We start from the raw sequence: 16,264 nt of genomic DNA, 5'->3' as shown, positions 1-16,264 counted from the left end.
TTTAAATTAAATTAAATTTACAATTCCTAGTCAGTAATACCAAGATGGAAAAATAAAACTATATCCATATATTTAAATTAAAGCAAAGTAAGTTAAATAAATGTTTGAGAGTGATTAACTAATCCGGTCCTTGTCTAATTTCATAATAAAAGCCTCGGTATTTACCCCCTCCGTACACAGGGAGGCAGTAGAACGCAGTAATTGTCCACATGATAAATGCCCCACTGCGCATGTGCGGCAGAGTCGGCGGAGAGAATGGAGATAACACGGCAAAGTAAGAGGCGAATATACACACACTGCTTATAAATATTTACCGAATCACTGTACACACTGCACAAATACACGCTGGATGCATACAAGCCAGACAAACACACTGGATCAATATACACACTAGATAAACACGCAATGCATGCTATAAACACGGGCTACATACACACTGGATATATAAAGACTGCATTTAATGCACACCGAACAAACACACACTTAATGCCTGTAGATACGAGATTGAAGTATAAATTATGAGGTCCACCTTTTAAAATGTATAGGTTTAAATGAATTGGACTTATTCGAATGTTCCATTCCACCTTAAATGGTTCCAGATTTAACGAAACCCTAACCATCTTCTATGACGGGTTGTTGTTCCACCTTAAATAGTGCGGCAGTTGGGTTCTGCTGGAGGCCCCTGTAAACTGGAACCGACCGTTAGAATAATAAACACTGGTCATTTAAGGTGGATCAGAAAATCTATTGTTTTACGGTGGAGCAGGTCAATTAGGATAGTATGTCAAGTGCATTAAAGCGAAGTATTATTTAATGTGGAATAGAAATTATTCACATCAAACAGCTTGGTAAACATGAGGCACGTTTTCATTACTGTGCACACAACACTCTGGATTAATACAGCAAGGTTTAATTTGGGTTCATCCTTAGCTGCATTGTTTAATTTTTCGTCCCACATTAAATGAGCTTGGATTCCTATTTGCTTATCCTTTTCCATCTTAAATGATACCACTATTACTCAACCCGTATTCGTGTTAACGTCCATGGGCAGGTTGACGTGACTTTGTGTTGCCGGTTCCACCTTAAAAAAGAGCAGTAGTGATGCTCCAATTAAGGTAGAACTAGAAAAAATCCACATTGACAGCCGTATTTAACCTGGTATAAACACACAGGTGGAAATAACCGGTTTATAAAGGTTTCTTAGTGGTTTATACCGAAATAAATCAGGAGTGGATATGGTAAAGCGCAGTGTTTGTAAATATTGTCCACTATTAACCGATATTTAATGAGTTTGCTGGTGTTTTTGTGTGTGCTGTGCAGATTTTAAAGAGAGTTTGAGCGCCGTGTACAGCGCTGTGGAGGAGGCGGACTTCCTCGCCATCGACGGGGAGTTTTCAGGTAAAAAATAAACGGGGTTTTCTCCTCATTTCTGGATTTAAAGTTGAGCGACACCCTTTCTTTAAAACCTCTCAAATTTGTGTTAACTCTTCTTCGGTATCAGCACATTTTACTGGAGCTTCACTGACGGAGGCTTACGTTAGCACAGAATGAGTAAAGGGGTACATTTTTAGATGAACTTGGCGTGTCATTTTTATATTCTGTTAAACATTACATTGGCATCTTGCTCTGGCTTTCCATTCCACCTTAAATCGCACTAATTTTAATTCGTTCCAGTGTCAAGTGTTACGCCCCCTGTTGGAGACTCAGGACCACTGTCTCTGGTTGACCACTTGTTCCTCTGTGTGTTTCAGGAATAAGTGACGGACCCTCTGTCTGCGCTCTGACCAATGGCATGGACACACCTGAAGAACGCTACGGCAAGCTCCGCAAGGTCGGTCGGTCACTCACTCACTCACTCACTCTTCCACAAAGCAGGATTTCATTGTTAGCTGGAAAACTTGAGTCTTTCATCCTATTGGATCTTTAAACTTATATAGTGCCTTTCTAGATACTCAAGGTCGCTTTACAATCCACACTACTCAGAACACACACACACTGGTGAGAAGCGGCAGCCAAACGCGCACAACGCACTCTCGACTAGGAATGACCGTCCACCTGTAGGACTGCATCAGACACTAGGCTTTCACCCAAGACAAAGCGCCAATCCATATCTGGGCACGCACACATTAACTCACACATACAGACATTCATTCACATGCACATTCATTCACTCACACACCAGGACAGTTATGAGAGAAGCCAATTCACCTACCCATGTTTTTGGACTGTGGGAGAAAACCGGAGACCCTGTAGGAAACCCACGCAGACACGGGGAGAACATGGAAACTCCACCCAGATGGGACTTGAACCCAAGATCCCAGTGCTGAGAGGCGAATGTGCTTACTGTATATCTGTATGTTAAAGCAACATGGGGTCTGGTTAAAGCAGCACTGCAGAAACTGCACTATGTAAGTTGTAATATACGCTGTGTAGAGCTGTGGTCCCCCCCCACTTTGTATTATTGTGTAGTTTGATATACAGACAACTGCTGAGACACCGACTGCCCCAACAGCCCCCAATACGTCTAACCTGTCTCCCCCGGACCTCTGACCACTCTAACTGCCCCAGCGTGCAGGTGCAGTCAGACTCTGCCATCATCTGAACACTGGCCTCCTTTCAGCTCTGTCCTACAGTTCAGCCGTGAACCAATCAGGATGAGGTTGCTTTAATGCTCCCTTTACCTGTGGAAATACGGCCAAATTTTATGTTCCTCTAGCAATGGGCAATAAAACAATATCGATTTGTTTCGTGATTAATTTTTGCTCGATAACGATGATGAGCTTTGGGTAACAGAGCTCTATAAACAACAAGACCATGATAAGTTTAATTCTAGTGCTTGTGTATGTATTAGATATGTTATAGTCTCCTGTTCCCTCTGTGTTTGGGGTGTATTTTGTCTGCAATAGTGCCCCTTGTCAGAACAAGTGCAGAAAATGTCCCTCCTGTGCAGTGGGTGTTTGGGGTTTTCTTCACTCAATGTAATCACTGTTCTTTCTCTGATGTGGTTTTCCTCACATGAAGTTACTTATATTGTGATAAATATCAACATTGATCAGTATAGAAAACCTTATCCTGATGATATTTGTGGCCACCTCGTCCAGCTCGCTTCCTCATAGTTCTGTGACCTTTACGATTTTGAGGATGTTAAGCAACTCATCCACTAGGGGGCACATCAGAGTCAAACATTTCTGACAACAATAACAAACCTGGCGATGCTGGAGTAGGGCTTTCGCAGCAACAAGGGTCCAGTGGTGCGACCCTGAGGAATGGTGAGAACTGTCACCACCACGATTCAGTCTCTTTCTTTACCCAAACCTAAGTGTAAAACAATGTTAAATTAAAGTTCTTTCCTTTCCCCAGCTGTTGGCATTTGATCTGCGACTGAGTGTCAGTCTTCGTTTTATAAAATGCCCAACCAACAGCTTCATCAGTTTGGGAGCATTTCAGATTTCACTCAAATTAAAAGGCAGAGCCAGACAATTCAGGCGAGGCGATGAGCAAAAACCGTGCCAGTAATGTCTGTGAATCTGAGTGTCATCCATCTTCCTGTCGTCCAGATCCTGAAGCCCAACTGCTTCCAGTGGCGCAGAGTCGTGCAGCAGCCTCAGAAGGAACAGCCCGGGCCTGTTTCAGGTCACAGTGAGGCGTGTAGCAATAGAATCATTCGGCGCGTTGATATCGCAGTGTTGAGCCCCAGTAAATCACGGAATGGGAACATCTTTCACAGAGACAGCCCTACGCTGAGAGGACTTTAAACACTTCACCACATTTTAGTGAGTTATTTATACTCACTTCACCAGAGGGAGATTTTCTCTTTGACTCTGGACCACAGTCTAAAGTGTCTGTGTATAAGAAGTGTAGTGTATCTGAAGTGTAGAGGGCAAATGAAGTTCCATTGGTGCTGCTCCGTTCTGTTTTTATCAGTAAGCTTCCAGAGAAGGTGACTAATGCAGACGAAATTAAGGCAGAAGGACAGGAGGCTCCTGTGTTCTCATGTCTGTATTAACAGTGAGCCTAAATGAGACGTTAGAAATGGGCTGAGATCCAGGCCGTGCTCCTGTCTCTATTTTGCTCCTGCTGACCCGTGAGCGTCGTCCTGAGGTCAGACCCCTGGTGGTGTCAGGGATGAGGGAGAGACAGCGGGCGCAGCTCCTCTGGGTACTGTGTTGATAGGTGGGTTTCTAAAGTGCTGTTTGAGCACTTGGTATTTTGCACTTGGTTCAAGCCTGTGGTATTTTGTAAACACCCTGAGGGCTCCACCGCCCCACCCATGCTTCCTCCTTCGTCAGGTGGGTGAATTTAGGATGTTACATTGTTAAAATAATTTAACATACTGTCTTTCCTGTTTTCACAGCACTCTATGGATTTCCTGCTGTTTCAGTTCGGCCTCTGTACCTTCAGATACGACCAGACGCAGGCCAAGTGAGTGACACTAACCCCCAACACACACACGCACCCCTGCTGCACCTCATTAGATACACTCAAGCTCTACATGCTGCAGACACATCCTCTCCACACTCAGAGTACAGTGTCTGGTTTTCTCAGTATTACCTACTTCACACACATCTGCCTTATTCTAGAGGAAGTATTTATGTAATCTCTCTCTCTCTCTCTCTCTTTCCCCCCCCTCCGCAGGTATTTCACCAAGTCTTTTAACTTTTATATTTTCCCAAAGCCCTTCAGTAGGACTTCTCCTGACTTAAAGTTCATTTGCCAGGTGAGTGTTAATGTCGCAGCTCTCAGAAGGGATGGAGAGAGCGATGAGGCTGGGAGTGATGGTGTGTGTGATGTCTAATCCCCTCTGTTATTGTAGAGCTCCAGTATAGATTTTCTGGCCAGTCAGGGATTTGACTTCAACAAAGTTTTTCGCAGCGGTGAGTAAAATGCATCCCATACTTTATCCTATGAGATCGCTCTCATTTCATACAGAGTCACATAACCCATCCCGTGATCCTGCTCTGTTATGCATGGTTAAACGAACCAAATCAGACACGGGATCCCAGCAAAATGACTGACCTGAATCAGTCATGGGATCCCCGTAAAATAACCGAATCAGGGATCCCATGTCTGATTCAGGTCAGTCGTTTTGCCGGGAACACGTGTCAGATTTGGGTCGTTTTACGGGGGTCCTGTGTTCGATTCGGAATGGTCGTTTGCGCGGGGGTCTCGTGTCTGATTTGGCTCGGTCATTTTACGGAGATTCCGTCAGTGATTTGGTTTTGTCGTTTTGCAGGGGTCTCGTGTCTGATTCGTGTTGGTCGTCCCGTGTCTGATTTGGGTCAGTCGTTTTGCGTGGGTCCCGTGTCTGATTTGAGTCGGTTGTTTGCAGGGATCCCGTATCTGAATCAGGAGGAAGAAGCTCAGCTGAGGGAGCAGTATGAGGAGAAGAGGAATCAGATGAATGGATCTGGAACTCCTTCCTACATCTCACCATCCTCTGGTAAAGGACCAGTCAACGTCCCGGAGGAGCACAAAGACTTCATCAACACAGTGGTGTAAGACACACACACACACACTTAATAGAGGAGACATCTTAATTTAAGGGTTTATGCATCAATCTCTTTTGTACTTTACTGTATCCTGCTTTAAGTTATTACATTAAGTTCTTTAAGTGACGTGTGTTACTGGATTATTTGAAAAGTCAGGGCGAGCAGAAATGTTGATTGGTTTACTGTGTAACTGTTTCCTCAGGGAGAAAGTAGAGGCTCTTCTCAACAACTCTGAGAAAACAGTCAAACTGGAGCCGTGCTCAGGGTGAGTGTGTATGTGTCTGTCAAATTACCTCTTAAGCCTGGCTCACTCTACAGGATTGTAAAAACCCAACTCGTTGGAGACACCCCCCACACAGTCGGTGCTTGATTGTTGTTGGTCCTCAAAGTCCCCACACTACACCGTCCGCCCTGAATGAAACACCACACACTTTCCGATCTCACACAGCTCAAAACCACACGGGGATGATCATTTGCGGTCATTCTAAATTTGGGGACATTTTGCGATTGTTGGGAGGACTGTATCAGCCTCAATATCGCCCCTGATCTTCCTGTAGTGTTAGCCAGGCTTTACGTACACAAAGATCCTGTGTTATACACTGCAGTATTCCTGCAGAAACTTGAGTCTAAATTGATCTCTCTCTCTCTCTCAGGTTTCAGAGGAAGCTGATCTATCAGACTCTGAACTGGAAGTGAGTATGACGAGTTATTCTGTGGGAGTTTAATAAACACTGTTGGTTTGATAGAGGTTGTGTTGGGGGTAGTTTGTTGTCTGGTAATTAACCGTGGTCCTGTCTGCAGGTATCCCAAAGGCCTTCATGTTGAAACAGTGGAAAGTGAGAAGGTAAGGAATTTGATAAATTAACAGAATTTTACACAAATTTTAGATATAAACCCCTTGTTCATATTAAAATGTGAATCTGGAGCCCACCAACCCATATACTGTGAAACAGGACACAGTCAGTTTTTTGTGTGCTGCCAAAGTCAGAAAACGCTTGATAAAACGAATCGTTCTGATTCTGCTCTGCTTCTGACGTCAAGTGCAGAGACTTTAGAATGGCCTCATCTGAGTCTGTCCATTCACAGCACTGGACACGTGTTTGTGAGAGCGCAAAGACGAGGTTAAACGCAGCTAAACAGACACAACGAAATAAGAGAACCGAGTGAAAACGAGAACGGACAAGGAGAACCGAGTGAGAACGGCTAAAAATCAGAGCTTCTGCTCCTCGCTCCTCACTGTTCCACTGTGGAGAAGAGGGAGAATTATATCCCCTTTAATATACCAACACTGAAAATGAGCACGAATTATATCTGAGATCTGACCACACAAAACAACAACATCCAGACTCTTCAGCGTCTGGTTAATGAAAGTTTCCTAAAACCTAGAAAAGTGGAAGTCAGAGCACAAATCTAGCTCTGCCACCCAGTGCATCGTTTACAAGTAATGTGCCTAAGCCGAATAATTCCAGATGTTTTGGTAGTGAGTGGTAGGTGGAGTTTGAGGTGGTGCACTGCTCCCCCTAATGACCAAACTATATAGAGTCAACCTGTTCCCGTCAGGTTCCACGCTCTCTCAGTAGAAAATGAAGAGCCAGGAAAATCTGCTCAGATCGGACCGCTCTCTGCTTAGAGGTGTGGTTTGTAAAGACTGTTTGTATGTGTGTTCAGAAAGAACGGTTTATCCAGGTCAGTAAAGTGGACGAGGAGGAGAGGAGGAGGATAGAGCAGCAGAAACACGAGAGAGAACAGGTGAACCTCAGACATGCTCATCACTCTACAGCCCTGCAGGTCACCAGGGGTCCTCAGGATCTCACCGGTGTTTGTGTGTATGTGTGTGTGTAGGAGGAGCTGAACGATGCAGTGGGCTTCTCCAGAGTCATCCACGCCATTTCCAAATCTGTGAGTCTCACTGTGAGATGTCAGCACTTTACAACATTCCATTCTCTAAAGCAGTGTATCAATACATGAGCAATATCTCTCTCCTCTCTCCATTCTACCTTACTCTTGTTCATTCTCTCTGCTCTTTTCTCTTTTTTATTTATTCCCCCCCCCTTTATATTTCACTCTTTTGTTCTCTGTCTGTCTCTGTCTCCAGGCAAAGCTGGTTGTTGGCCATAACATGTTGCTGGACGTCATGCACACCATCCACCAGTTCTACTGCCCCTTGCCGGAGGTAACTCCACTGAAATAAACACACGTTGCCCGCCTCCATTTTCCGTTTAGAATAATTACTCAGTACACTGCTTTTAGTTAACATGACTGACTCCACACTAGACTCAGCAGATGGCGCCACAGCCTCTAAACCAAGGGTATTTGACCTTTTGGACATGCGCTCCCCTCTGTCTACACTCGTGAACCTGACTTGGGACCGTTCCTTGCGTTTACACTGACATAAACTGGTTCCAGCTGAGAACAGACTTTTCTGGTTCTGGAACCAAAGAACAGTGGATTCTTCAGATGGAACCGGAAACTAAGGATACTGGAAGCCTGTGCTAGCATTTTTATTGCGCTGTTGCTATCAGTGTGTGAAGAGGGTTGCATTGACAATCCAACACAATGAGCAGCACTTTGAACACATTTTATAAGTGGTCAGAAACGTGTAAATAACTCATGAAAGAACAAAGTTACGTTAAAACCAAATACACCATTATTTTTCTTTGTGTAAATGATGGCAATGGTGGACGGAGCTGGATTTAAGGCATTGAAACTGATTCATCTACTGCGCTCAGATCTCCAATAGTTTCCATATTGTATGTATTTTATGAATCACTTGAAGACATTTGTGTGTGTAGGAGCTGGATGACTTCAAAGAGGTCACCATGTGTGTGTTTCCCAGGTAAGCCTCCCCCCAAATTTAGATGATGGTTGTTGTTTTGAATAAACATTACTCTACAGTAGAGTCCAAGACTGGAGGAATCTCTTCATCTTTTTTTTTTTTTTTTTTTTCCCCCTCTCTCTCTCTCTCCAGACTTCTGGACACAAAGCTGATGGCCTCGACACAACCCTTCAAGGTAGACTAGGTCTGAGGGCATCAGAGACCTCATTTACACCTGGTGGTCTCAGGGCTGGGGTGTCTAAATCACTTGATTAGACCTGTCCTTGGTCAGTCCCTCTGAAATCATGCAGATCTGCTCCTTCCTCGTCCTCGCACCCAATGACTTCTCAGATTATTTCACTCTTTGCTTATCTTTTAGTGTATGGTTAGCGTTAGCTTTGTTCAGGGGCCGACCGTGGGTGTCCTCAGCGGCCGTGGGTCAGCTGTGCTGTGGCGGGCCTGGGGCTCTTGTGTGGAACATGGCTCAGAGACTCCTATAGACTTCTGGGTCAAACATGGAGTTGATGTGGATCTGAGAGACTGACCGAGGGTAAAGGTATGGGTTCACATTCTTATCAGTGCACAGGAGACCACTGGGTGTAACCTGGGGTAAGAGAACCAGGAATACTAATGTATTCAGATGAATTAACACTTGAGCTAAGGGTTTTTGTGTGTTGTTTCCAGGAGTTGATAACCAACACGTCTCTGGCGGAGCTGGAGAAACAGCTGAAGGAGAAACCATTTAAAGCCCCACGAGTCGGTCAGACTCTCTCTCTCTCTCTCTCTCTCTCTCACACACACACACACACACACACACACACACACACACACACACACCTACTCCTCACTGTCAGAATAAACCATGGCCCCTCAAACTGTCCTGTAGTAGTTCAACAGAGAGAGGTCAGGCAGCAGGGCTGTGAGAGCCATAAACAAGTTAAAAGGGTGATGAACGATATTGGAAATAAACCATTATTGACAGAGCATTGCTTTTTTTTAAATACTTTGTTTTTGCCAATATTCCAAACCAGTAATAGGTGACAATGTTTATACTGAATAAATACTGTGTAATAAATCAGACTGAATCCTCAGCTTCATCTCCATCAGTGTGAAACAGAGGCAGTGCTGAAACTCCTATTTCTGTAGAACAGGTACAGGTTTACTGGCATTTGGGTTTACTCCTGAGCTTTGTTAGCATTCATTTGTATTTATTAATAGCGTTATTAGATTGAAAACGTATACACCTGTGGAACAGTTTGCTATGTAAATGTGGCTTTCTCACTCCCTTTTTACAGTCAGGGTTAGGGTTTGTTTGTCAGTAATGTTAATCCAGTTTCTTTCTGTATTTTATAAAACTTTATATCGGCTTTGCCTGATATCCTATTAGTATCCTAGTTACAAAGAAATCACTTGGACAGTGCATATCTGGAGGCCACCAACCCACACACTGTGAAACAAGACCCTAGTCAGTTTCCTGTGCGCTGCCTAAAAGGGTGTTCACATGACAAGTGCTCCGCTTGGCTTTGAACAGTGTTTCCACGTCATCAGCGTGCGGTTTTTAAGCAGGCTTGTTTCTAACAGGCTAAATTCACATGTGTAGTGGTCTCATAAATGTGAACCTGGTTAGTTGCCATGCTGTGTTTGTCCTCACCATGTCGTGGGAAAGTGAGAACGTGTTTATCATCCCTATCTATAGTGTCTGTCGACCCACAGCGCTGCTTGTTAGGTCATACACTTCAGTGCAACTCACTGGCTGCGCTTTGGAAAGGTCAGCGGAAAAAGTAGGTCAAAATTTGATTAGGTTGAACTTGGCATCGACGGCGCAAAGCGGTTTTCATGTTAAGGCGCCGTATGTCCGAAAACACAGGGATAAAAGAGGCGTTCTGACTCCACTTCTAACATCAAGTGCAGAGACGTTAGAATGGCCCTACCCCCTTGTTTGAATCTGTCCAATCACAACGCTGGACCCAAGTTTGTGTAGGGTGTGTTGTAATATTTTGGTAGTGGTAATATTTGTGTGTGTTTGTGTGTAGAGTGTGCTGAGGGATTTCAGAGTTATGACACAGCAGCTGAACAGCTCCACGAAGCTGGATACGATGCTTACATCACGGGCCTCTGCTTCATCTCCATGGCCAACTACCTGGGTAAGAGCCACTGTAAATAAAGGACAATCAAACAAATTATTGTAGCTGAGATATGAGTTATATTGTTTATTGTAGATATGTATTATGTAAAAGTGTTAAGCTGAGGTTTGTGTGTGCAGGTTCATTCCTCACTCCTCCCAGAGCTCACATCTCGGCTCGCTCCAAACTCATCGAGCCCTTCTACAACAAGTGAGAGAGAGACACACACACACACACACACACACACAAATAAGTTACATGCTATTACCTAAAGGCCGATTTGTTTCTGCAAAAGCAATGCAATAGTCTGCACAAGTGCCCTACGCCGCTGTGAATGTTCATACTTTCCTTCAGTTACAAAACCCCACCCTGTGTAGTGCACCATGTAGGTCACAGTTTCAATAACAAAAATTTTACACACACATTCAATATTTCAGTGCACATTGATGGCCTTTGTCACTGACTGACGGTCATTAGAGGCACTGTTATGAGTTCAGCATTTAGGTTAAAAATATTAATGTTGACAAAGTCAAGAAGTTGTTGTTGATGACAAGTTGCTTTCAGTTCTGGGCTGTTTTCTGATATTATTGTTCACAATGATATCAGAGTTATTGTATCGACCAAAATGACATTAACTTTGGTGTCTCTGGGATTGGCTCCTGCCCGAGCTAGTGGGGTGTTAGAGGGGCCACTTATTCTTTGTTTTCTGCAGCACTGTCTGTAGACAGTTTGTCTACTGCCCCCTGCAGGTCTGAGTTGTCTACAATCTGTCTTCAGCACCTGAGCTGTGGGGTGTTCTGATATCTCGAGCCCAATATCCAAATTGTCCAATAAGCTGATGGAGATTCCTTTTGGGCTTAGTTATCAGGATAACCGAGAAATCCTGCTTTGGGGAATACCCCCAGTGTGTGACAATGGTTATATTTATGGCCCTTAACTGTGTGTGTTTTAGATTGTTCCTTATGCGAGTGATTGATATCCCGTACCTGAACATCAGTGGACCAGACTGTAAGTCTCTCACACTTCAGTTTCACTCTGCACTGATTAACGTAATCTCACCTCTGTAACGTATGTCTCCTCTCTCTCTCTCAGTGCAGCCAAAGAGAGATCATGTTCTTTATGTTACATTCCCTAAAGAGTGGAAAACCAGTGACCTGTACCAGCTCTTCAGTGCATTTGGTAACACACACACCCTAATACACTCCTCTTTAGTACGTTCACTACACCACTAATACACTGCCATTTGTAAACACCTGTCTCTCCAGTTATGTTCTGAAATCAAGTTTCTGTATTCTTTAAAGGATTGAAGCCACCTGCTGGTTGTTTTTAAAGTCCACATTTATTATTTGTGTGTGTAGGTAATATCCAGGTGTCGTGGATAGACGACACATCAGCGTTTGTTTCTCTCAGTCAGCTGGACCAGGTGCAGATTGGTACGGTTACTGTATTTACATCAACACTATTAATACAGTGCTCCACTTACACTGATGACATCACGCATAAATTAAAGATCTGATCCTGAGTGGTCTTTGCATGTGGGTGACATTATTGTCCAGTTATATTTCTGTAGGTCGTGGCATCATGACTCCTTTGATTAGAAATATTTCCTTCAGCAGGAAATCATCATTCCTCACTAAACCCATCATCTCCAGCAGGGGGAGACAGAACTCTCAATGGAACTAAACTATAGTGGGGCTTCTGCATATGCTCTGCCCTCCATAAACACAGAGGGGTTGGTGTGGATCAGTCTGTATTGGTTAGAGTTCTGAAGCCACTGGACATTATGGGAGGAGTCAGTGGGTGGTTCCTAATTCGAGGGCTTGTTTGATTTACTCCAATAAAACCAGTGTGATATCAGTTGCTGTATATATTTTTGACAGCAATAAGGCAGTAACAATGGAATACAGATGTTTCCTGAGGGTTTATGTAGATGTGACATCTCCTAATGGACTCTGATTGTTAGTGACTGTGTCTGTTTTCCAGCCATGAACACCAGTCAGTACGCAGAGAGTTACCGGATCCAGACGTATGCAGAGTACGTCCAGTCCAAACACAAACACACCAACACACACAGGAAGTGGTCCGAGGACGGCTGGGCCAACACCACATTCAGGTCTGTCGCCATGACGACTGCCTCAGCCTGCAACAGGTGAGGTCTACCTGTAAATGCACACAACGGTCCTCCTGACCTCTTGGGTCCCGCTGTGGTTCTGCATACTGTTAGCCCACTTCCCCCTGTGCTTCAGTTGTCAGGAGCCAAGAGAATGGACAGTGAGGGAAGAGGGGGGAAAAAGAGATGGTAATAGTGTATGTGTGTGTGTGCGCGTGTGTGTAGGTCACTAACTGGCAAGAGGAGTCTTAGTCCGAGTCAGGAAGATCAGACGTCTGACTTCAGTGGCATCACCGACAGCAACTGGAGCCATTTCACCAAGAAAATCAGAACTGATGGTGAGCAAGAGCCTTTCTGCTGTCTTTCTCTGCTCTCTCCATCTCACACCCATATCGCTATTTCTCAGTGTGTCTCTGCTGCTTTCTGACCTGTTATGTATCTCTCTCGCGATTCAGGTTCACAGTGGACTGCACATCACGAAAGCATTACAACAACAATCAATAGCTAAAAATACAAAACTAAGCAACGATATTTAAACAAGTGAAGACATGGTGAATAAAGCTAATTCAACCCCATTTCCAAAGAAGTTAATTTTGTGCAAAATAATGATATGCAAATTTATTTATACTCCTATATTTAATTGAAAATAGAAGAATGTTTGAATTTTAAATTATGGAAGTTTTTAGTAAAACAAAAAAGATCAGTTGAGGTGGGAGATATGGCCCTAAAATAATTTCAGGGTGTTTTGGTGATAATATTCTTGGCAATATGGGGAAAAATTCTGACCTTGAATAAAAAATATTTAGGATATTGATGTTTTATTTTCAAACCACCTCCACATGACAGAAGTTACGTGTCTTTTTGGAGGATATTTTTGAACACAGAGCAAATTTCCACCGGTTGCTGTGACTAAATGAATGTATGTTATGTAACTGAAACACAGGTGAGTAATTCCCTCCCCACTGTCAGAGATAATGGCCCATTAGCCTCCACTACATCAGTGAGACCAACTCAATCATTTGTAAACAGTTGTATTTATTTATTTAGCAAAGACGGACTACTTTGGAGCATCAGAGCTATAATTATGAGCTTCAGATGACTGCTTGAAAGCAGCAAAGAGCATCCAAAGGGTACTACAAGCCATTTTCCTCTTTATCAGCTGAGCTCTATGCCTCTTCGCAATTACAAAACACTTACCGTCGGCTTCACAGATTCCGTCATTAGAATACACTGCTGGACTAGTGTAGTGTCGAAGCCAACAGCGCCAAACATGCTGCTGAAAGACAAGTAAAATATATTTCACTTAGTCATCACAAATGAAGCGGTTCCTCCACAGGCAGCTGAAAAGTGACTGCCGTGTCAGAGCTCTGTGCTCAGTGAAACACAGCCGTGTTCATTTGTTTCACACGTCATAATCCTCCAATAAGAGTGGCTGGATTATCATGTTATTATCATATGAATAAGAATGGCTGGGCCATCAAGGGTCGCAGTCTGAGACATGCCTCTTATTACTTATCTTTCTGTAATAACCAGGTAAAAATACATTCCTTTTCAAACTCCATATATTTGAACCAGTCTCTGTCCTGAAAATGAATAGTGTTCTGATTCTGTGTTTTTCCGACCCCCCCCTTCCAAGACTTCTCCACTTCTCTAAATATTTCATAGTTTGGATCAGTTTAAATCTCTCTGTAAAATTTGTTCTGTTTTTATAACTGTGTGTTACAGCTGCAGAAAGTGGCGAGGGTGTTCAGTCATTCTCTGAAACTCTGGACTCCACAACAGACAGCTGGCTCAAACCGCAGTATGTCTCTCTCTCTCATATTCCACTCTCTCACTCATTTGTCTCTGAATGATGTCTCTCAGAGAATGTTAATCTGATCTTTTCCAGACCAGAAGGAGGAGCAGCATCCAGCAGCCCTACCCCAGGAGCAGCAGATCAGAGAGACGAGTGGCCAGAGCTCCCCACCAATCAGAATCAGGGTAAAATAAATAAACTGAAAATGAGATCCACCACCTGCAGGATCCTGTAGCTCGGGGGGGCAGAGCCTAAATGAACCATCTTTCTGTCTCTCCTCAGGTCCTCAGGCCTCGTCCACAGGACTCTTTGACGTCCCTTCTGTTTGGTAGCAGTAACCAATCAGCGGCCTCTGCCTGTCAGCCGACCAGAGGAGGCCGTCTGGGACCACGCCTACCCTTCAGCCAATCAGAAGGGACTGTGTCTGACCATCGCACTTGAACTCACAACCATAACAAAGCCATACGTCTCTGTGGCAAAGCAAATGGACACACTCTCTCCTTCTGTTCCTCTCGCACAACCTCCTCTGACCCACTGCTGCACAGGGAACAGGGGTCTCGCAAAGGAGCGCATAGACTTTGAGCAGCGTCGCGTTGTAGCTGTACACAGGTGCTCGGAATATGACCGGTAACGCTTCCCGTGAAACCAGTCTTCATAATGCTTTATTAATGCATCTGTAAGGTGTTGTAGCTCGTATGAGATTTTCCATGATTTTTATAGCACTTTCTAATGTATGGAATAAGCACTTGCAGGGACACAACACCTTATACATGTTTATTCCATGCAGCATGAGGTACTGATGCTTTAGAAGCACATAATACTCTATACTGCATGCATTATAAGGTACTGTAATGCACTGATATATTATTAAAAATGCATTATAACAATGTTAATACATGGAATAAACCTGAAAAAATGCTGAAACTTAATGCCAGGTCTTATACTGCGTTATAGATACGTCAAACACACTAAAACATTTTATAAACTGAGAGTTCATATACCCTTGGGTTATGGAGTGTGAAGTGTGGCATTGAGAGTCACTCTGAACTTATTACAGAGAAGTAGGGATTATGTTTGCCCTAGAACACCTTTACAAATGCATTTAAAAGCCCTATGAACAGTGTTCATGTTGAAGTGTTATGGTGAAACTCTTGCCGCTTTTATTAAACTCCGCTGTTCACAGCCAGCTGGGAGTCCTCTGAATCGACTGAAGGGAGAGGGAGAGACGGGAGTCATAGTTTAGAGGAATTCTGTTTGTTAGTTGAGTGTTTTAACGTGTTGTGGATTTAGAGAAGTGTAGTGAGTGAGCCTCTTCCTCTCTGAACAGGTCCTGATTATTGATGTATGAGATTGTCCTGTTATCTAATGACTTTTAAATATGGTTAGGTTTTTGATTTTTGTTGTTCCTCCTTTTGTTAATGTTTCCTTTTTTTGGCGAATTATTTTAATACACGTAGAATTCTCCCATTAAAAAAAAAAAACAAACCTAACCCCTCTTTTAGCCAACGCAGCCACTTAGCGCATCTGTATTTATTCCCCACTGTGAGGATTCTGAATATTCCTTTATTTTTTTTGTATGTAAATGTGGTGTTTTTGTCTGTTTACTATATTTGCCACTCTCTCAGCAGAACAGCTGCAGGTTTAAATGAAAATGCAGAATGTTTATCGGAACAACAGGAATATCTATGATTATTTTTTGTTTTTTGTATGATCAAGAGCCTCTTTGCAAGAGGAGGAAAAAAATTAAAGAATGTTTCTTAGATCTCTGGTCCCTTTTCTTTCCAAGTTCAAATGCACAGGATCCAGCCTTCCTTTCTTAGTGGCTTCTGGGCTGTGATGAGACACATTACATTCATGTGTTTTTAGTTTACATTGAGCAACAAGATCTTCTAAAAATGGATGCGTAAGCCTACATCAAATAAGTCCCTAGAC

At 43.4% G+C, this 16,264-nt stretch overlaps 1 protein-coding gene across 1 annotated transcript; it reads left to right on the top strand.

Annotated features, from left to right (window-relative positions):
* Nucleotides 1–190: 190 nt before the first annotated feature.
* Nucleotides 191–15,871, top strand: parn (poly(A)-specific ribonuclease (deadenylation nuclease)). The gene is made up of 26 exons (XM_066660363.1): nucleotides 191–274; nucleotides 1,321–1,398; nucleotides 1,752–1,831; nucleotides 4,355–4,422; nucleotides 4,636–4,717; nucleotides 4,814–4,874; nucleotides 5,330–5,495; nucleotides 5,692–5,754; nucleotides 6,143–6,181; nucleotides 6,291–6,333; nucleotides 7,158–7,238; nucleotides 7,332–7,388; nucleotides 7,585–7,662; nucleotides 8,282–8,325; nucleotides 8,458–8,500; nucleotides 8,989–9,064; nucleotides 10,338–10,448; nucleotides 10,568–10,637; nucleotides 11,380–11,435; nucleotides 11,520–11,606; nucleotides 11,786–11,860; nucleotides 12,411–12,576; nucleotides 12,763–12,875; nucleotides 14,263–14,338; nucleotides 14,426–14,517; nucleotides 14,615–15,871. The coding sequence occupies exons 1-26, from the start codon at nucleotides 217–219 to the stop codon at nucleotides 14,662–14,664; spliced, it is 2,013 nt and encodes a 670-aa protein (XP_066516460.1). The 5' UTR covers nucleotides 191–216; the 3' UTR covers nucleotides 14,665–15,871.
* The last annotated feature ends 393 nt before the right edge of the window (nucleotides 15,872–16,264 follow it).

This window comes from Hoplias malabaricus, chromosome 2 (assembly GCF_029633855.1).
Source record: "Hoplias malabaricus isolate fHopMal1 chromosome 2, fHopMal1.hap1, whole genome shotgun sequence".
Lineage (NCBI taxonomy): Eukaryota > Metazoa > Chordata > Actinopteri > Characiformes > Erythrinidae > Hoplias > Hoplias malabaricus.
Note: the sequence above shows the minus strand (reverse complement) of the source record. Positions and strands in the feature narration are given on the sequence as shown.

Excerpts from the sequence above, each read along its gene's own strand:
- parn (XM_066660363.1), top strand. The coding sequence starts at position 217 with ATGCCCCACTGCGCATGTGCGGCAGAGTCGGCGGAGAGAATGGAGATA. Across the intron at positions 4,875-5,329 it reads CAACAAAGTTTTTCGCAGCG|GGATCCCGTATCTGAATCAG; the intron begins GTGAGTAAAATG and ends GGTTGTTTGCAG. Across the intron at positions 7,663-8,281 it reads TCTACTGCCCCTTGCCGGAG|GAGCTGGATGACTTCAAAGA; the intron begins GTAACTCCACTG and ends TTGTGTGTGTAG.